The 21218-nt window shown below is 43.9% G+C and overlaps 1 protein-coding gene across 1 annotated transcript in view; it reads left to right on the plus strand.

Moving 5' to 3' along the window:
- The window catches only part of PAPSS1 (3'-phosphoadenosine 5'-phosphosulfate synthase 1), a 52404-nt gene extending 33742 nt beyond the window's left edge, over nt 1–18662 (plus strand). Inside the window, exons 9-12 of the mRNA XM_081208123.1 lie at nt 1415–1550; nt 4323–4591; nt 10296–10525; nt 17941–18662. Of these exons, the coding sequence (XP_081064249.1) occupies nt 1415–1550; nt 4323–4591; nt 10296–10525; nt 17941–18079 (774 nt within the window). The 3' untranslated portion in view covers nt 18080–18662. The remainder of the gene's footprint in view (nt 1–1414; nt 1551–4322; nt 4592–10295; nt 10526–17940) is intronic.
- Nucleotides 18663–21218: the final 2556 nt, after the last annotated feature.

Genomic DNA, 21218 nt, shown 5'->3' on the forward strand with positions numbered 1-21218 from the left:
GCTATGTTAATTGTTAAACGGCCCTAATTCAGGTCATAGTTCAAATTCTTAAATGGGGTAGAATGCCAGTTTTGCTGCAGGCGTGCTTGGGCAAAAGTGGATTTTGTGGGGCTGGGTTGGAAAAAACATCACGACGGTTGGGGGGGGAGAGAGAACTGCCTTGCTCCATCTATGGGGCAGGTGGGGAACTGAGTTGTCTCCCTCGTCCCCCACCAACAGAACGAATGCTCTGCCCCAACCATTAGTTGCCCTAGGTCTGGCCTCTGCCATAGGCCAGAGGAGCAATACTGTAGGATGAGTTGCAGAACATGTATTCAAGGAAGGCAGAGAGAGTCTGGCGTAGAGTCTGGCGTAGAGTATCGCACTAGGACCTGGGAGAGCAGGGCTCAAATCCCCAATCCGCCATGAAGCTCACTTGGTGATTTTGGGCCAGTTGCTGCTTCTCATCCTAACCTACCTCACAGGGTTGTTGTGGGGATTAAATGAGGAGGGGGAGAACCATGTACACCACCTTGGGCTCCTTGGAGAAGAAAGTGGGATATAAATGCAGTAAATAAATAAACAAACCACCAACAGTTTGGCCCCAAGTGGACACAAAGGCCCGTTTCCAACTCACCATTTTTGTTACGGCATTGTCAAACTGATCCCCTTCCTCTGCATTTCTCCCACCCCAATTCCCTTGTATATGTTTTCTTTTTAATTTGTGAGCTTTTTAAAAAAAATGTGAGTTATTTTGGGAAAAGTTGGAGGAAAATAAATATGTGAAGTATAGCTTGGTGTGATGGCGCCAGGCGCATATAGCAGCTCTGTTGCGAACTAGGTGAGGGCATCTCGAACACCACCTTCACTAGTCTGAAAGCGTCAACAGTGGCTCCTGATCAGATTCTGGGCCCAATTCAAGGTGCTTGTTTAAATGCCATAGTCCTGTTGGATCAATCAAAGGCATCTTGGTTCTGATAGTGGCCAGCTACTCCTCTTCCCAGCAAGTGGCCTTAAGTGGTATGCTAAGAGCCAGTGTGGTGTAGTGGTTAAGAGTGGTAGACTCATAATCTGGTGAACCAGGTTTGTGTCTCCGCTCCTCCACATGCAGCTGCTGGGTGACCTTGGGCTAGTCACACTTCTCTGAAGTCTCTCAGCCTCACTCACCTCACATAGTGTTTGTTGTGGGAGAGGAAGGGAAAGGAGAATGTTGGCCGCTTTGAGACTCCTTCGGGTAGTGATAAAGCGGGATATCAAATCCAAACTCTTCTTCTTTTTCTCTGATAGCGGAGCAGAATTCAGTTATTGTAACTATTGGCCATTGATAGCAGTGCCCAATCCTCAAATCTGAAATTCAGAATGAAAAACAGCTAAGACAAATTGCAGAAATAGTGTTGCATGCTGTTGAAACAACTCCCTTCCTTAAATTTCCTAGATGGTCATGGAACAAGGGGATTGGCTTGTGGGGGGTGATCTTCAAGTCCTTGATCGCATTTACTGGAATGATGGCCTTGACCAATACCGTCTCACACCTGCTGAACTAAAGCAGAAGTTCAAAGACATGAATGCTGGTAAGTTATTGCATGAAAAGGGGTGGTGTGAAAGAGAGCGAGAGACAGAGAAATTCATTTCCCGCTGCCCAGAAGCTCGCTAGCAATGTCTCTTTCAGCAAAGGGCGGCACAGTACCAGTAGGATTTTACTTTATTTCCCTTTTTTGTTTTGAACAAAACATAATTTCTGTGATTGCAGTCCTAAAAAAGCTGTAGCGAAGGACTGCGGTCAAAGTAGTTCTGAAATGGTTTGCTTGCCTTCCAAAAAGTGATTGGTGGTGGTGACAACTTTTCAAACACCTTTGGTGATGTGTGCCCAAGTTTTGCTGCACCATTTAAAAGACTTGCCAGGTAAACCCCAGTGTGTGGTGAATCCGATGATCTCTCTCAGTACTTCGATTGTTTTGCATTTGTTGAATTGTCCTAGATTTTCTTGTGAAAGCAATAAAAAAAAAGTCCTTGCAAAGGAACAAACCACATGTGTTTCACAGGGGACTCAGAGTGCGATGAAAGGTATTACAGTTTTTCTGAAAAATTAGTTTTGGGAATAGTTTTGCTAGCTTCACAGCCGAGTTGAGAAATCCGCAGCCTGTTAGGTTGTTTGTTTTGTTTTCCATTTTTGTGTTTCGTGTTAGAGAAATAAGGAACAGACCAAGCAGTAATAGTCTGGCAGCTGATTGTTCTGTGCTGTTTTAGCTGGGATAGTGAGAGCAGCCTCCTGTACAACTCTCAAAAGGGTGCTTGGGGGAAGGCGGCTGAAAACAGAGGCAGGGGAAAAATAAAAACCCATGTTCTTCTTTGAAATAACCAAATTATAATAGGTAGGACCCCAAGCTTGAATTAATTTTGGTTTTATATGGGAGAGAGGCGGGTTAAATCTCCATTGGTAAGGTTGATATTTAAGGGTGAACTTTTTTCTTTGAATTTATTTTGGCCCTGAGATATTTCTTTAATAGGGCAAAAGGGCATGGCAGCATATGTGAAGACGTTGTGCTAAAGGGTTGGGTTTTTGGAAGACAGTACTTTTAGAGTTACATAATTATAACTGGTAATTCATTCACCTGAGTTAGCTTTATTAAATATATTTCAGAGTCAGAATGCAGATATCTTATTTAAATCTCTCATTGCTTATCCACTGTTGGCCCGGTTTGGGAAAGACTTGGAAGGGGTGTCCTTATCAAATTGGCTTAAAGGAGCTTGGACTGATGGAGAAATTGAACAAAATATGGTTAGCTCATGAACGAGGCACAAGGACTCATTTACAAGGACTACATGAATATGGAAAAAAAATTCTGATTTTTTTTGAGACATCCAGACTTTTTGTTGTTGTTCTGTGTCTTTAGGCTGCTGATTTTGTATTCTTGTGTTGTATTTTCACAAGAATTTTGTTAAGGATTTTATGTGTTAATTTTCCAAAAAGTCCATAAAGTTAATTTTTTAAAAATAGAAAAAAGTTTTGTGCGTGTGTTTGCAGTGGGAAGGAACTTCTAGTAATGATTAGTAGTTCTAGAAAGCATTACCTAGAATATACTGGACCTAAAGTTTTGCTACTGTACTGTTAGTTTTACTTAAATTGATCAGCTCCTTCAATCAGTTAGAGCTATGAGTAGACAGCCCAGGGCATTCCAGATGTTCTTGGACTACAGTTCCCATGATCCTTCACCACTGGCCATCCTGGCTGGGGTTGATGGGAAGTGGGGTCCCATCTGCATGGAATCTCATTAGCTGCCCACGAGCTAGAAGTTAGGTAATGAAATTTAAAACCTTCCGTTGTCTTAAAAAGAAGCAACTTGACATTTACAGATCTTGAGTAGCTTGTTTGGAGAACCAAACATAACACGAGAAATGAGCTGCTGCACTTTTCTGTAGTAAAAAATGAGCAATGAGTAGAAACAGGACTTGTTATACTTGGGTTAAGAAAACGGAGGCTCTAGTCCAGTGATAGCAAGTCATGTGGAAAGAGATTTCCATGCGTGGCGAAGTTGAAGTGGGAAAACACACACACACACTCCATTATGAAAGGGAGAAGCATCTTTTCTCTCCCCCTGCTTTGCCCCATGTAGTGTCTGATTCTTGCCAGTTTTGATAACTGGCAAGGGGGAACTCGCTGCTCCTGTAGCAATGAGTGTTTAATTTGGGGTTGGTTTTTTGTGGCATGCCTATAATGCATACAAAAATTCCCTTGATTCAAGGGAATATGTTGATCGGCCAAGCCTCTTTTGATTCTTGGTTTCGCTACTCTTTTATTTTCAGCCATTTATCTAATTGAGAGCTATTTAATTATCCCTGTCAGAGCTCTCATCACTCAGTTCGCAGCATTGAGACATTACACGACCAGTGATGAGATGCGGCAGCCCTGTGCTGCTGGGCTGCTGTTTGAAGGATCCTTGGCGCCAAACTCAGGTGACAATAGCGCTGGCGAAATGTCATATGATTGTAGAAAATGCCAGGCAGCCAGCCACTGGCTGAGACTTTAAATATTCCCAATAGAAGCACAGCCCTGTGTAGTAGTGTTCATTGCAGCAACTTTGTTCTTTGATCTCTCAAATGCTTGGCAGAGGCAAGCGGACAGTTGTGTTGACGTATCTCTCTTCAGTCGTCTGGCAGGGTTCCTGTCACCCACCCATTCCTCTCCCAGCTGCATTGGGAGCGAAGCCTTTCTGCAAATGATAGACTGTGCAAGGTCTGAAACCGAGGCCTATAGAACATTGCAGGCTGCTTGTCACTGACGGCTTCTGCCTGAATTAATAACCGTCAAGCATATTGGCATCCCTCTCTCTTTCTCCCCTTAGACGCTGTCTTCGCCTTCCAGTTGCGCAACCCTGTGCACAGCGGACATGCCCTGCTAATGCAAGATACTCATAAGCAGCTTCTGGGTCGAGGTTACAGGCGCCCAGTCCTCCTTTTGCATCCTCTGGGGGGCTGGACAAAGGACGATGACGTTCCTCTGTCGTGGCGAATGAAACAACACGCAGCAGTCCTGGAGGAAGGGATATTGAACCCAGAAACGACTGTGGTGGCCATATTTCCTTCTCCCATGATGTATGCTGGACCAACTGAGGTATAACGAGTTGTGTTTTTGTTCTTAGATCGTCCCGACTGATTTCCCTGATGTTCGTTTGTCAATACGGCCTCCTTTGGAGACAACCACTACACTCCAAAACCCTTGTGTGGTGGTTGCGCTGCGAGGAATTTCCAGAGTTTGGTTTCAAGGCCTTAAATGGGAGGTCCTTCAGATACTTCCTGTTTACACTTCAAGGGGCTTGTTGCGCCATCTCTTCCTCTTCCCTTTCTTTCAGAGGTCATATGAGTGCTCTTTAACAGGTTGAATCGTGGCCAAAGCCGAAAGAGCTGGGTTCTCTTCTTATTCCAATGTTTTTCGTCTGATCTACATGGAGTTGAGGAAAACAACTGAGAAGGGAACATGCTTTTGGCAGGCTCCTTGACTGAGCAAATGGCTTCGAGGCATGACATGCAGTGCTATAAAGATGGCTTTCTTTCAATCTGCGATTTAGAAAGATTTGAGTTGCTTATTGGTGGGGATTAAGCTTTTTTATACCCTATTGCCATTCTGTATTTTGTAAAGCTTTTGAGGTCGTTTCACTTCTGTTCCTTCCTAATTGCTTAAAATCCATTTACTTTTAGGCCGTTTAGCTTGCTTGCTGGGGTGGTGGCGGTGGTGAGTAAAATTCATGCAGAAGACAGAACCACCTTAATCCCAGGATTCAGGTGAAAGATATCCTGCCACTTCTTTTGATGATCTTTCTAATCTGTGTCCTATCTGTATTTTGAAAGAGTCTCTCACTTGATGGACTATTAGGCCTAGGGGAGAAGACTGGACTAAGGTGAGGATAGTAAACTCTACTTGGGACTTCTGTCCAGGGAAATTCTACTAAAATGGTGCTAAACTCATAGCGTCAAAGCTGTGGGGTCTTGCAATGTTAGCTAGCTATCATGCCCTTTGTGTGTGTATATATATGTTTAAAAAAGGTGTTTGCCTCAAATAACTGCAGAGAGAGCTTTGCAAAAACTCAAAACAGAAAACTATAATCTTAACGATTCTGATACTTGGGCAATGCAAGTGTTTTTGTGTGGAGAATTCCATCCTTTGGTTCTCTGGCATCTTCCTTTCAGGCTTTCCTTTTCAAGACTTCCCTTATCTCCATTTTACATTCCTAAAATGCTAGTTTATTCTTGGAAGAGCACTGTCGATGCATATTTTCAATGCTTCGTACTATGGGCTGCAATCTGGAACTGGGGTTGGGTAAATTCTGTTCACTACAGTGGAAACAGATAACATGCCTGATCCCTTCACTACTTGCCATGTTTATTGTGTTTTCCGAAAACTTTGCATGTGAACATGCTTTCCCTTGTGGTTTTGAGATGTGCGTTTGGAGAACATGGAAGCAAGGAGCTGAACAAAACCTGTAAACACTGTTTTCAGTCATGGATGCAAATAAAATAAGAAATGTTCCTTTATTTATGCCACGTTTTTCAATGACCTCAGAAAACCATTTGCCAATAGTGTGTTTTAGACAACTAATAAAATACAACTCTTCCTTTAATCATTTTCTGTAGGTCATTTAGAAGGCATTGGTACCAGATTTGTTTCTGTAGCACAAATGACTTGCAGAACAACAGACAGCTGCTAAGCCAATATGGTTATCAACTGTCTGAACATAGTTTCCCACTCAGTAAAGATTTAATGGACATGTTTTGTTGCTCTCAATCTGATATATATTTTTTTGAAACTCCTTTAAAAACAAGCTTTTTATGGGGTGCTGTCCAATAAGCTAGGAAATTGTGTTTTCAGCCTATAGGTTTATTACCTACATGATAGCAAAGGATATGTTTGAAAAGTACAGATACTTTTGCAGGAGTGGGGTTGGGGGAAATCCTGATTGCTAAAATCATTGGGGAAGATCAGTGCATAGCGGCTTATGTCTAACGCTATCAGTCTTTTGGAAAACAACCTTGCTCATAAACCTTATTAATTTTTACCAGTAGGATGGGAATCTTGCTTTCTTGCTTGATTGGCCTTACAGCAACCTAAAGCAAATAATTTTCCAAATCTGTCCTAAACACCCAGAGCTGGAGTGGCACAGCTGTGCGTCATTGTTTCAATAGGACATACTGGTGTAGAGCAAACTCCTAAAAGTTTGGGATAACAAGGGATGGGGGGGAGGAACACACATGTTTTTGAAACATACCTCCCTCCAGCTGCAGCATAATCTGTAGTGCATGTCCCTCCTTTTTGTGGTCAAGGTGAAAATGTTTACCACTTGTTCACTCTGGCAATTGTTCAGATTAGCTGCTGGCTGTCATACTTGCACTCTGGTGTGCAGAGGGTTTGGGTGGTAAACTTCTTTTGCTAGTACAGTGGTACCTCGGGTTACATACGCTTCAGGTTACAAACGCTTCAGGTTACATATGCTTCAGGTTACAGACTCCGCCAACCCAGAAATAGTGCTTCAGGTTAAGAACTTTGCTTCAGGATGAGAACAGAAATCGTGCTCCGGCGGCGGGGTGGCAGCAGGAGGCCCCATAGGCTAAAGTGGTGCTTCAGGTTAAGAACAGTTTCAGGTTCAGAACGGACCTCCAGAACGAATTAAGTACTTAACCCGAGGTACCACTGTAATCTGTGCATTTTATAATGTTGCATTTTAAAGTGTTTTGAAAAAAGTTGTGAGTGTGATGGTTGCAAGGGTGCCCACACTTTTTTCAAAGAGGGCCGGATTTGATGAAGTGAACACGTGTGAGGGCCGACCAAAGTTGTTGAGCTCTTTGGGGAATCTAACCCCAAAGTTGTTGAGCTTTTTCTACAATTTTACCCCAAAGTTGTTGAGGTTTTTTATAGGATTTTACCCCAGGACATATACTGCCACGGGGGCTGGATTAAATTGACCGGCGGGCCGGATTAGGCCCCCGAAACGGGCCTTGGACATGCCTGGTTTAAAGCTTTCTCTGAAACCTGACATCTGACTTGCAACGTAATGTGCCAGAAAAGAAGAAAGAGCGTGACTGCATCTGTAGTGGCACTGATGTGTTATGTTAATGTTTATTTCTGTGCTGCCTTTCAGCCAAAAAAAAAAAAAAAAAAAAAGCCCCCAAGGAGACTCACAAGAGATAAAATAAATAAATAATGTTAGATACCAGATAAAAATCTTTTGGGCAGTATTCAGCACACCATGGAAAAGCTTAGAGGACACACTAGCCTGGAAGCTGTACAAAAACTTTATTATTTCTCTCCAGGAAGAACAGAACAGCAACAGGAAAACTCCTGAGTCTGCTGCAGTGCCACCTAGTGATTAAACTATATAATGACACAATCCAAGCACATTGCTTACTATGTAAAGTCTTTTTCCGCCCTGAATTTTGTAACTTCGCCTTTTGTGTTTTGTTTGTGTTGTCATTTCTGGGTAGATGAGAAACTCTGCAGTCTTTGACTACTTCAGAGGAGCTTGCAAGCAAGGGTGGGGGAGAGATGATTGAATGCTAAGACGCATAAACCTTTGTCAGCTTGCAGTTCTGGAGCTATTCCTAAGCATCCAGCTTAAAATGAATAATTTTTGTTGCAAACACTTTTTATTAGCAATTTATTTTATTATGTCAAAAGGATGTGAATTGGAAATCTCCTGGCTGGAATAAGCAAAATAGTGTTGTTGTTTTTCTTGAGCAAAGGTTCTGGAAAAAATTAGGAGGATCTCAGCTTACTACTTCTCTTTCCTCTGTGGTTGTGCAAAAGCCTCAGAAACTCACAGATGAATAAAAGATCTCTAACAAACCCACAAAATCCATCTCATGATTAGGGCTGCAAAGTTGGATTGATTAACTGGTTAGATTATTCTTATTTTTTAAAACAAAATCTGTCGCTTGACTACAAAGATGCCCTGGCTAACTTGTTATTTTTGTTTTAAAAAGCATTTTAAAAAAATTAGAAGTACATACTCAGGGTTGCAGGTTCAATCCCCGTATGGGACAGCTGCATATTCCAGCACTGCAGGGGGTTGGACTAGATGATCCTCAGGGTCCCTTCCAACTCTATGATTCTATGACCCATATAAGCCTATATCTTTCCAGGTTTATTCTGGTTTCAAATAAGGGTTAATATTATGGCATATAATGGTAGCATTCAGATTAACTGGTAGCATAGGAAACCCTCCTACAACAGGAAGGGCAACATGGCCACACACCCAGCAATTACCGTAATTTTCCGTGTATAAGACGAGGATTGTTTATTTTAAAATTATGTTACAAATCGGGGGTAGTCTTATACACGGACAGTGCAGTGTGGGAATGGGCACTTGGTTGCTTCCACGAGCATGAGATAGTCACTGGCAATCGGGCGGGTGATTGGTGACTGTGGCAAGGGCTGTTGTAGATTGGCTGTTGCTGCAGCAATTGGGCGGGTGATTGGCAGGTGCTAGTGGTGACCAGGCAGACGATTGGTGGCTTTGTTGAGGTTTTGAGATTCCTTGCATTTGTCTGGTGGGTGAGAGATTATCAGGAATCCTCCCTCCAAAAAACCCAACAAGTCTGGGCAATGTTGTTGCTGTTGTTGTTTAGTCGTTTAGTCGTGTCTGACTCTTCATGACCCTATGGACCACAGCACGCCAGGCACTTCTGTTTTCCACTGCCTCCCGCAGTTTAGTGAAACTCGTGCTGGTAGCTTCGAGAACACTATCCAATCATCTTGTCCTCTGTTGTCCCCTTCTCCTTTTGCCCTCCATCTTTCCCAACATCAGGGACTTTTCCAGGGAGCCTTCTCTTCTCATGAGGTGGCCAAAGTATTGGAGCCTTAGCTTCAGGATCTGTCCTTCCAGTGAGCACTCAGGGCACTTAAGAATGGAGAGGTTTGATCTTCTTGCAGTCCATGGGACTCTCAAGAGTCTCCTCCAGCACCATAATTCAAAAGCATCAATTCTTCGGTGATCAGCCTTCTTTATGGTCCAGCTCTCACTTCCATACATCACTACTGGGAAAACCATGGCTTTAACTATACGGACCTTTATTGGCAAGGTGATGTCTCTGCTTTTTAAGATGGTGTCTGGGCAATACTCCCCCCCAAAAGCTTAACTTTTGGCACTCTCCCCCCATTTTCTTAATTTGGAGTCCCCCAAAACAGGGGGAGTCTTATACACGGGGGCGTCTTATATACAGAAAAATACGTCTTTCTCTGGGCAATGGGTTCACTCATGACCTTGAAACCAGCTCACCAGCTTTTTGCTTTCTTCTTCTACACCCCATCCCACCAACTTGTTGCTCTTTTAAGAATCCAGTTTCCCTCCTTGTCCATTCCCTCCCACTTTAGCTAACCAGAGTTGAATGCATGACTGCGATTGAAAGCTTTCCTTGGCACTAATCTCTGTCTTGTCCAGAGGCATGCCTTTATGGCCACTTGATCAAAGGGGAGCTAATTGACACAAATGGGTAGCCTCCCTTCAAGAGTGCTAGTTTTGACTCCTGGCAGGAAGGTTTCTTTGCCAAGGGGCCGTCTACTGTTTTAGGGAACTGCTGTACAAATTACTTTCAAGTATTGCCTTTCCGAATGGTGTGTGTGTGTGTGTGTGTGTTCACCCATACCTAATAAACAAGTGGGTGACCACAGTAACTCTGCTGCGGGTGAGCACATGACCTGGAGGCTTATTTCGGAGAGCTGGATAATGTTTTTTTGCTTTCTTGTACAGCGAGCGATGGGCTTCTTCTCTGGTTTCCATGGTTCCATCCTCGCTTCTGCTAACTTTGCTTTTCCGATCTCATCCTAGGTTCAGTGGCATTGCAGGTCGAGGATGGTAGCTGGAGCAAACTTCTACATTGTGGGTCGAGATCCTGCCGGCATGTCTCATCCCGAGACTGGAAAAGATCTCTACGATCCAACCCATGGTGCCAAAGTGCTGACTATGGCGCCAGGCCTGATAACGCTGGAAATCGTACCCTTCAGAGTGGCAGCTTATAACAAGAAAAAGAAATGCATGGATTACTATGACTTGGAACAGTAAGTTTTTTCGGTTTTAAGAGCTGATTAATGTCCCACGGTCCCACACAGTACGCTGGATAGGGTGATTTGGAATTTGGCTTGGCACACCATCACGTCTCAGCATATACCTTCCAAGTAAATTCTCATTTCTCGGGGTCCAAGGTCCATTCACTCCTGTCTTCTTTGGAAACCAATGGCCCCCACTGGAAACCATTTAGCGATTTTAAGCTGGTATCTTGTGAACTTTGTATAACTCCCCCCCCCCCCGAAAACCAACTTGAATCTGCGCTGCTCTGAATTTGCTTTGCCAGTCTGGGTGGCCTTGGAATGAAACCAGGCTGTGTTCCCGCATCTATCATACAAAATATTGCTTTGCCATGATAATGTAGGCCATGTTTCAAATTTTTGTTTCAAACTTCTTCTTTTAAGAGTTTAGTTTCAGGTTACACTTGATACTGTTGTTCAGTTTTACAAGTTTCTAGGTTATGTTTCAGTTTTAGTATGTTTATAATTACGGGCAGTTCTTTTGTCTGTGGTACCTGTCTAAAATCCCTCTGTATAAATCTTTAATTTTTTGTTAGCACACTTTATGCAGAATGCTGCGCCGTGTAGGACAGAAATCAGATGCAAGGTAGGCTGTACATTCACGTCACTGACAGATTTAAGGAAGCCTATTTATGCTTCAGATAGAAAAACATCCTCTTATCACAGTAAATAAAGAACGCTAAAAAAGGAGACCTCAACAAAATACAGCGGATCAGTCGGTTTATTTTTATTCATTTATTTAATTTAAATATTTATCAGACACACTTTCATATAAAATATCGTTGGCAAGCAGAGGCGTTATGTTGCAAAGTTGGTGCAAAATCAGGCATGCATAATTTTATAAACTTCTATCACCTCATCTCTTACTCTCCTCCTTCTCTAAGCTAAAAAGACCCAAACATTGCAACCTTTCTCCATAGGGAAGTCTCTCCACCCTTTTGATCTTCTTTTCCAGCTTTACAATATCCTTTTCCGGGTCAGGCGACCCTACACACCGTATTCCAAATGCAGCCCACACCAACAATTTGTGTAATGTTATTAACGTTACTGTTTAAGTTTGATTTTCAAGGTTTTTAATTAAGATATGCTGCATCATGGAGGAGATTAAGGGGGGTGGGGGATGGTAGTTTCCATAACATCACCTCTCGTATGAGAGGCAGAAAGAAATTCTGACACAATTTCATGCATTTTTTAGCATGAGTTGCGCAAGCAGCCCTAGTGACAATCTTGTTCTGGCTCTGTGCACAGTGTCACAAATCCAATATCCTGTCATCTGTTGGGCTGGTTGGTCACACAGGGCTAATCCTCCATTAGAAAGCAGGGCCAGTGAATGTGGTGTTTCTTCTGGAACACACACACACACACACACACACACACACACCAGATTCTGGGAGGGCCCAGTCAGGAAGCACAGCTGGAAGTTAGCATTCTTGTTTTTATGCTCCGTAGCAACGTCACTCTTATTTGTCTCACTGCTTCGTGTGGACAGGCATTGTCTGTCACATGGATTAGCACCTTGGATGTGTCGGCTGGGAATGGTGTCTGTACTCAGGCCTGCACTCGCTCGCAGCCAAGCTCTGCCCCGAATCAAACCCCAGCGAAGTTTCCAGAGCAGCCTGCCTTGTGGCGCAGGTGGCTGTTTGCTGGTTGGTGGCGGCCTGGAAAATTTATACTTCCCCTGCTGTATAAAAAGAGCTCGCTGCGTGCTGTGGCCTTTTCCATCCGCGAGGCACGGCGGTGGTGCGGAAAAAGAAAAAAGCATGCGGCCGGGCAAAAGCTTCCAAGTGGTTCTTAATTAATTAGGCTGTGCCGATGTGTTTACTGTAGCTGGATTGGGAAGAAGATGGCTGGCAAGACGTGAAAGCAGAACTCCCATTTGGAATGGTGTCTGCAGCATGAAGCGCAGATGTAGGGTGAAAGATTCTCAGAAGAAGGTGCCTAGGGAGCGGCGCTTTAAATCCCCCTTCAAAAGGGAAGCATGCCAGCCGACAGAGCTACACACACACACACACACACACACACACACACACACACACACAGAGCTTGGCACTCTGGGGGAATATAAGGCTTTGATTGGCCTCCTTTCCCCTCTTTTAATCAAAAAGTCTGAACAGAACAAACTTGTAGGCTTTTATTATTCCATTTCCTGTGCCAGACAGCAGGTCATGCTCAAATCTTCTACATAAATATGGGTATTGTCACTTGAGGAATTTTTGATTAAACAAAATGCAGCGTTGGAGCAGTTTATTGCCTGAAGAGACAAGCAGCGGCCCTAGAGCGCGATACAGATTGTCTGTTCTTCTCTTCCCCTTCCCCTCACCCAGTGCCATTTGTATTTGAATCTGAAAGACGTTTTTGAAACCTTGGCAGGCACCAGCCATTTATTTTATTTTTTGCAGGCCCAATGCGCAAAGTGGAAAATTGGGAAGGAGTGTGCATAGGGAATGTTTCACAAGGGGGAAATTAAAATGGGTTTAGTCTTCCCAGAGTCCTAGACTCGGTCTCGGACTATCAATAGACAGCATGTTCCTCAATTGTGTAGGTAGCACTTTGTCAAGACTTCTGGACGATCCAGGCAATGACTACAGTAGGAGGGCTTTTGAAGTATTGAAAACATTGATTGTGATGAAAATTTGCCAGTAAACACACACACACACACACACACAGAGAGAGAGAGAGAGAGAGAGAGTTTGGCCAGTTATCAGACTGCATATGATGAAAGAACATCTGGCCTATTTAATTTTTTTTTTTTTAAGAGTACATGTATTTGGCCATGTGAGGATGGGTAACTATTACAAGACAAGACTTGGCAAGTCAACCATATTGTTTTGGTGGTGCACAGATTCATAAGCTTTTATTGGAAGCCTACTGTACAATTTAGCTACAGGGTGCTGCTCAGAACAAGCATTGTTCAGCATGGAAATGTGGCTTGCAAAAAACCCAAGAGAAGTCCCTTTGGAGAACTTAACGGTTCAGTGTCTTTGCAGTATCAGATGTCCCTTTATCCCTTGCAGAGTTTTTGTATACAGTAGCTCTAGGAAGTTTATATCCGCTTCTGGAGCATTTGTTGTTGGTCCAAGAGAATGAGAAGTGGTTGCCACACACACATGCTTCTTGACTGATGGCTACAGTTTAGCAGGAGGGGCCTTTAGCTTGGTTAGAGAAACACGGGCTGTGCATTCAGAATTTGATAGCTCAGCTAGAATGTGTACTGCTGCTTAACAAAGGTATAAGCAAGTCCCAAGAGGATGTCAAGCAGAATTGTGGAAAACTTGCCCAGGTGAGGAAGAAAAAACCCTGGACCAAAAACTCTTGCAAGTACCGTGGGGGGGGGGGGGAGCTTGAGCTTGAGCTTTCACTCTTTCCTGTTTTAATAAACCTCTTATTATCCAGCCAGACTAATTGGATTCAGATCAGAAGAGAGAAAATAGTTCTTCGAATGCAGTACATAATATACAGAGTTCTGTATTCCACAAGACGTCGTGATGGCAACGAAAGCTTAGATGGCTTTAGAAAACGGGGATTAGCCAGATTAGAAATCTCTATCAGTGGCTATTAGCCATGGAAACTTAAGCGGAAACACATTTTGTGGAGGCTGTGTGCCACTGAATGCTACTTGTTGGATGACATTGGATGGGCAAAGCTGTTGCTTATGTGCCCTGCTTGTGGGGCATCTGATTGCCCAATTTGGGAAACAGGACACCAGGCTAGAGGGGCGTCTGGCGCAATCCTGCTGGTGTGCTCTTACGTTACATCCTTATGACTTCTCATATGGCACGTGTTGTTTTGAAGCCAAGAGAAACATAAACGTTGCTCTTTCTGATCCTCCACATTTTAATGATTGACACTATGAGAATTGTTTTTTTTTACCTTTATCTTTTCCATTTATGAATTGCTTCCTGTTACGCATCCCGAAGCAGTTTACAATATAATAACATATGCAAAAGCATTTTTTTAAAAAATAAAAACCCCCAGTTATAAATACAAAACAGTTTAAAACAACAGCATATACATAAAACCCAATTCAAATCCAAGGCAGATACCAACTGGGATAAAGGTCTTAGAAGACTTTAACAGGTGCCAAAAAGACATTAGAAAAGGCATGGGGCTGATATGCAGTGGGAGGGAGTGCCAAAGGTTAGGTGCTGCCTCACTAAAGGCTGGATTCCAACAGACATCATGATCAGATGGCATCTGTAGGACTCCTTCTCCTTCAGAATGCAGTGATTGATTGGGGATGTAGGGGATGAGGCAATCTTTTTGCTGAGGTGGATTTAGGGCAGCGTGACCCATTCCACCACACTGGGCACTGAGGCTAGGGGATGCCGCAGGTCACAGCAACTATGACATAGTGATTTGAGCAGGTGAGAGGTTTGGGGGAGAGGCGGGATTTCGCTTTGTACAGGGCACCGCTGAAATTTGAAAGACCAAAGTCCGACCCTGCTTTTAGGTCTGTTTGTCACAAGCTGTATAGGACTTTGCACACCAATGCCAGCACCTCAAACCTATCCCAGTAGTTAATCGGCAGCCAGTGTTGAAATGTTGTTTAGTCGTTTAGCTGTGTCCGACTCTTCGTGACCCCATGGACCAGAGCACTCCAGGCACTCCTGTCTTCACTGCCTCCCGCAGTTTGGTCAAACTCAATGTTAGTAGCTTCGAGAACACTGTCCAACCACCTCATCCTCTGTCGTCCCCTTCTCCTTGTGCCCTCAATCTTTCCCAACATCAGGGTCTTTTCCAGGGAGTCTTCTCTTCTCATGAGGTGGCCAAACTATTGTAGCCTCAGCTTCACAATCTGTCCTTCCAGTGAGCACTCAGGGCTGATTTCCTGAAGAATGGATAGGTCTGATCTTCTTGCAGTCCATGGGAGTCTCAAGAGTCTCCTCCAGCACCATAATTCTTTGGCGATCAGCCTTCTTTATGGTCCAGCTCTCACTTCCATACATCACTACTGGGAAAACCATAGCTTTAACTATATGGAAATATTAAGTCCTTATAAAAAGCAAAACATCGTACGATATATTTTTTAAAAAATGTCCCTGCCCCAAAGATTGCAATTTAATAAACAGCATAGAAATTTCAAAAAGAGAAATCAGACACTCATCTAGCCAACTTGAGTATAATTGAAGCCTCTATTTGTTAAGGTTCTTAAAGGATGAATGAGTTGAGTGGACCAGATCTCAACAAAAGCAGAGTATTTCAAGCAAAAGAGAGAGAATGACTTGAGTTAGAAATCTGCTGCTTAGATAGAAAAGGGGGGGGGGGAGGACCCAGCTCAAAACAAGTGGCTTGAACAGGACCCAGACATGAATGGGCTTCAAAAAGGCAAAATCTGAATGTACCAACTCAAACCTGCTCACAGTCAAAGTTGATGGACATCATTAAGGATTGCTCTTCATGCACTTCTGCTCGACAGGGGCAATCAAAGAATTGCAACAATCCCACCTTCAATTGCATACAAAATAACTGGATATTGCAACTTCGTATCCAGTGAATCAAATCAAAGATGTATGCCGCTGTTGTGTTACATGCACTGTGAGAAAAACGTAGTCCCTGTTTGCTAAGTGTAGCTTAATATCGCAAACAAAACGATCCCCAGCAAACATTTGGCTTCTATTCTCCCCCTCCCACCACTACCCTAAGCCATATCCAACTGAGGTCAGCGTTTGGCTTATATTTCAAACAAGCTAGCAGCAGATGAGTAAGAAATAGATGCTGCAAACTGAATAAACAGAGTAAGTAAAACCATTGCATTTTATTGTTGGATTAATCGCTGTTGCTCCAGAGGATTTAGAAGTTCCTGTCTCTTTGCATCCTTATTTTTAATTTGTTTTAATAAAATTCAATCTAGGTACTTTACCAAAAAAAATCTTGTGGTGACCTGGATTTTTGGTTTTTGCCCCATGGGTCCTTCTGGCAATTTGATAAATGTTATGTTTCTGACTGAATGAAAATATTTTCCATTCTAGGAAAATGGCTTCACTCTTTTATTTAAGGTCAATAATTGCCATTCTGGGTTGCATAATACTGTCTCCCATAGCAGTCAGCTGGGTATTCAGGCATTGATGCCCACCTGTTTTATTTTTCAGTCTCAACACTGGTAAAAAGGTCAAGGGACCCCTGACCATTAGGTCCAGTCGTGGCCGACTCTGGCGTTGCGGCGCTCATCTCGCTTTATTGGCCGAGGGAGCCGGCGTACAGCTTCCGGGTCATGTGGCCAGCATGACTAAGCTGCTTCTGGCGAACCAGAGTAGCACACGGAAACACTGTTTCCCGCCGGAGCAGTACCTATTTATCTACTTGCACTTTGACGTGCTTTTGAACTGCTAGGTTGGCAGGAGCAGGGACCGAGCCTACCCCATCGCGGGGATTTGAACCGCCGACCTTCCGATCAGCAAGTCCTAGGCTCTGTGGTGCCTGGTATGTGGAGGGATATTGCTTCTAAGAAAAGCAGTCCCTTTTTCAGTTATCAGTCACTGTGATAAATATATAAACTCTCTCTATATTTTTCTAATCCTTCTAAGAAGCCAGTAGTTTAGATTTCTTACATCACATTCTGTAGCGATGAATTTCATAAGGTGAACAAATGGTTCATCTTGGCCTTTTCTCTCTCTGTGTGTACACGCATATGTGGACACAAACACATACATTTGCAGCAGAACTATTATTTAAGTGTGGATACTTATGCCATTAAAACAGCACCAGCCACACCCAAGAGGAAGACACCAGCTCGCTCAAGGGTACCCGGAGAGTTACAGAAGTACCAAAAAAGGGGTGGGACAATCCCTCTAAATGGCCCAATGAGAACTGAGAGTGCTTGGTGGCCATGGAATGCCAGCTGACTGTTGGCGGGGGAAGAGAAAGGGAGAATGGAATGGGCTATACGGTGAAGGGCATGGCTGGCTGGACCTCTGAACAGGAACATTCCAAAGACCAACATTTTATTGCAGGTCCAGCTTGTGTATATGGTTCTTCCTATTTGTTCTATTTATTACTGCATATAGAGACGCCGTAGAGCAGCAATTCCTGCACCTCATGCCTCCAGATCAGGCTTCCTCAAACTTGGCCCTCCACATGTTTTGGCCTACAACTCCTATGATCCCTAGCTGGCAGGACCAGTGGTCAGGGATGATGGGAATTGTAGTCTCAAAACATCTGGAGGGCTGAGTTTGAGGAAGCCTGCTCCAGATGTTGGACTAAAACTCACATCATCCCTGACGGTTGGCCCTGCTGATGGGATCTGTAGTCTGATAACATATGGAATGCCCTTAGGGTCTAGACTGCTCAGCAGTGGGCACTTGCAGATCACAGTTGTATATATAAAATATAAAGTTTAGTCAAAACTGTTGATTCACCTTCCTTTCTTGTGCTTTTGCTTTTTGTTTCAGCCACGAAGACTTTGAATTCATTTCAGGAACTCGCATGCGCAAAATGGCTCAGGAAGGACAAAATCCTCCTGAAGGCTTCATGGCTCCCAAAGCATGGACTGTGCTGAAAGAGTATTACAAATCCTTGGAAAAGGCTTAGGCTACTTATTTGTTGCAGATCAGCCTTTGACGTTTGATTTATTAGCAAGAAGGAGGACCACACAATCGCCGTTTTGGTGCTGCTTTGTTGTCGTGTCTGTCAGGAAGCATTTCCTCTAAAAAACACCAGGCCCTTTCTCCTTAACTTAGCATCGTTTTCTGCTTCTCTTATGGGTTCCATTACTTATTGGCACCTAACAAACTGCTGGTTCTAATGTCTTCTATTTTTATTACAGTTGATATTCTTGCAGTAAGTTTTCTAAACCTCGTCTTTCTAAAACATTATTATACCTCTGTGCCCTGCGGTTCTCAGTGCTGCTGAAACTCTCCCCCTCCCTCCTTTCACATTATTTAATGTATCTCATGTCTTTTTCTGTGTGGGTATGTTGCTTTTCATATGTTTACGGGCTAAATATGGCAGTTTGATTATACCAGCTAGATATAGGTGCTAAATCGAATCAAAACGAAAAAGATTTTTAAGAAGATACTAACCTTGTACTTTTCAGCCACTGCTCTTTGAACTTCTTGTATGGAATCTCCAGAATAGACTACACTGTATTGCAAATTAAAATTTCTGTACCAAATCTGTGAATTTTGTGGTTGCCAATCCTCAAACATTACTGATTTTTCTCTCTCACATACTTGTGGTAGGTTTAACACAGTTGCCTGCTTTTTTAAAAAAAAGTTTTGCAATTTTCTCTCCAACCTCGCCCCTTGTCTTCTGACATCACATTAATATTTTTTAGTTGTTGAAGATCTGGTTGTCACTTCCATTGGATGACTATCACTTAAGATACACTTTTAGGAAGTAGGAGCAGGGGAGCTACTTCAAAAGTGCTTCCTTGAACCTCACTCGTTTCTCGTTTCAAAACATGATGGTAACATACCCTTTATATGGGAAAGATAGGAAAGTCTATGTTTGCTAGATCCTGTCTCCTCATTACTTAGACACAATGAGTTGTATCTAAAGATGTTCTGCTCCCAGTAGACCCATTGCAATTAAGACTCGCTACCATCAGCGTGGACAGCACTAAGTGAGGTTGACCAATGGTCTTACTCTGTATACATGGCAGCTTCCTATGCTCATCTCAAGTCCTGATCATTCTAATTCCACAGCAAAGTATGTTGCAGTTGTAGGTGCATAAAAAGCTAAACTAATTTGCTCAGTATAAACACCAAGGAAAATGAGAAGAGCCCATAGGGTGCTTTTCCATGCATTTGTTCTTTCAATATTAAGTGAGTAACACAAACAGAGACCCTAAACTGTGGGCAGAAATATGACAATGCAAAGAGAAGATTGAGGAGGAAGAAGGTGGGAGGAATGTAATTCAATTTTTTTATGTATCCTGATGGGTAATGTCAACAGAAAAAAGGCAGAGTTTAAAATGGCTGTGGGAAAAAATGTGGTAGGCTTCCAAGACCAGGCCTTGGAAACCTGTGATCTTCCAGATGTTGTTGGGCTACAACTCCCACCAGCCCCAGCCAGCATAGTCAGAAAGGAGTTAGAAAGACCCTAGGCGGAGATTTCTGAGCGTGACTTCTGCTTGAGACCATGGGATATTACATTAGAAAATGCTGACCTAGGTGTTCCAATTGCTTCACTCTTGAGTAAATGAGCTCCTTCTATTCATATGAACTTTACCTAATGCTCACAAAGGTGATGGTATAGAATGCTAATGCATGACAGTAAAACAGTAAAATTGGGCATTTTATTCCAGCAATTGAGGATTTGCCATTTCCTTAGCTTAGCAGATGCTTGGATGCTACATCTTTGAAAGGGATGAGGAGGAACAAGTCATTTTCTGTTACTGCATTACTTCTGTAACGTCCAAAGAATGTACAGTGGTACCTCAGGCTACATACGCTTCAGGTTGCATACGCTTCAGGTTACAGACTCCGCTAAACCAGAAATAGTGCTTCAGGTTAAGAACTTTGCTTCAGGATGAGAACAGAAATCGTGCTCTGGCGGTGCGGCAGCAGCAGCAGGAGGCCCCATTAGCTAAAGTGGTACCTCAGGTTAAGAACATTTCAGGTTAAGAACGGACCTCCGGAACGAATTAAGTACTTAACCCAAGGTACCACTTTACTTGCATATCTGTCCCATAGGGAGATGTGTGAGTTCTAGATACAGTGGTGCCTCGCAAGACGAAATTAATTCGTTCCGCAAGTTTTTTCTTCTTGCGAGTTTTTCATCTTGCGAAGCACGGTTTCCCATAGGAATGCATTGAAAATCAATTAATGCGTTCCTATGGAAACTGCTTGCCAGGCTGGCGGTGCGGAGAAGGGCTTTTCTCCCCACCGCAAGCCTTCAGGACAGGTACGGGAACAGAGGGGAAGGGGCGCAGCACTTCTCCTCTGTTCCCGGGGCTTGCGGTGGGAGGAGGGTTTTTCCTCCCCACCGCCAACATTCAGAACAGCATTCTGAATGTTGGCGGTGGGAAGGAAAACCCTCCTCCCACCGCAAGTCTTCAGGACAGCCTTCCGAAGGCTGGCGCGGGGAGAAGGTCTTTCCGCCCCACCGCCAGCCTTCGGAGGAGCCTTCCGAAGGCTGGCGGTGGGGCGGAGAGCCCTCCTCCCGCCGCCAGCCTTCGGAGCAGCCTTCCGAAGGCTGGCGTGGGGAGAAGGTCTTTCCGCCCCACCGCCAGCCTTCGGAGCAGCCTTCCGAAGGCTGGCGGTGGGGCGGAGAGCCCTCCTCCCGCCGCCAGCCTTCGGAGCAGCCTTCCGAAGGCTGGCGGTGGGGCGGAGAGCCCTCCTCCCACCGCCAGCCTTCGGAGGAGGTCCGAGGACAGTGGGGAAGACGCGCTGCGCTTCCCCGCTGTCTCGGAGATTTCCCTATGGGCTTTCGTCTTGCGAAGGAAGCCCATAGGGAAATTCGTTTTGCGAAGCGCCTCCAAAACGGAAAACCCTTTCGTCTAGCGGGTTTTCCGTCTTGCGAGGCGTTCGTCTTGCGGGGCACCACTGTATAGTGATAGGGCAAATGAATCCCACCTTCAACTCCAGGCACTGTGGAAGACACTAGAATGGCTTGTTGGCTCCTGTTAACTCCTGCTAGATTTACTGGTCCAAATTGTCTCTTGAAAACCAGTGAAGTTTTCCACCTGGTTTCTCTAAAGCAGACTTCCTTTTGAACCTTTCCCAGT

The sequence above is a fragment of the Podarcis bocagei genome (assembly GCF_964188305.1).
Source record: "Podarcis bocagei genome assembly, chromosome: 9".
NCBI classification, from domain to species: domain Eukaryota; kingdom Metazoa; phylum Chordata; class Lepidosauria; order Squamata; family Lacertidae; genus Podarcis; species Podarcis bocagei.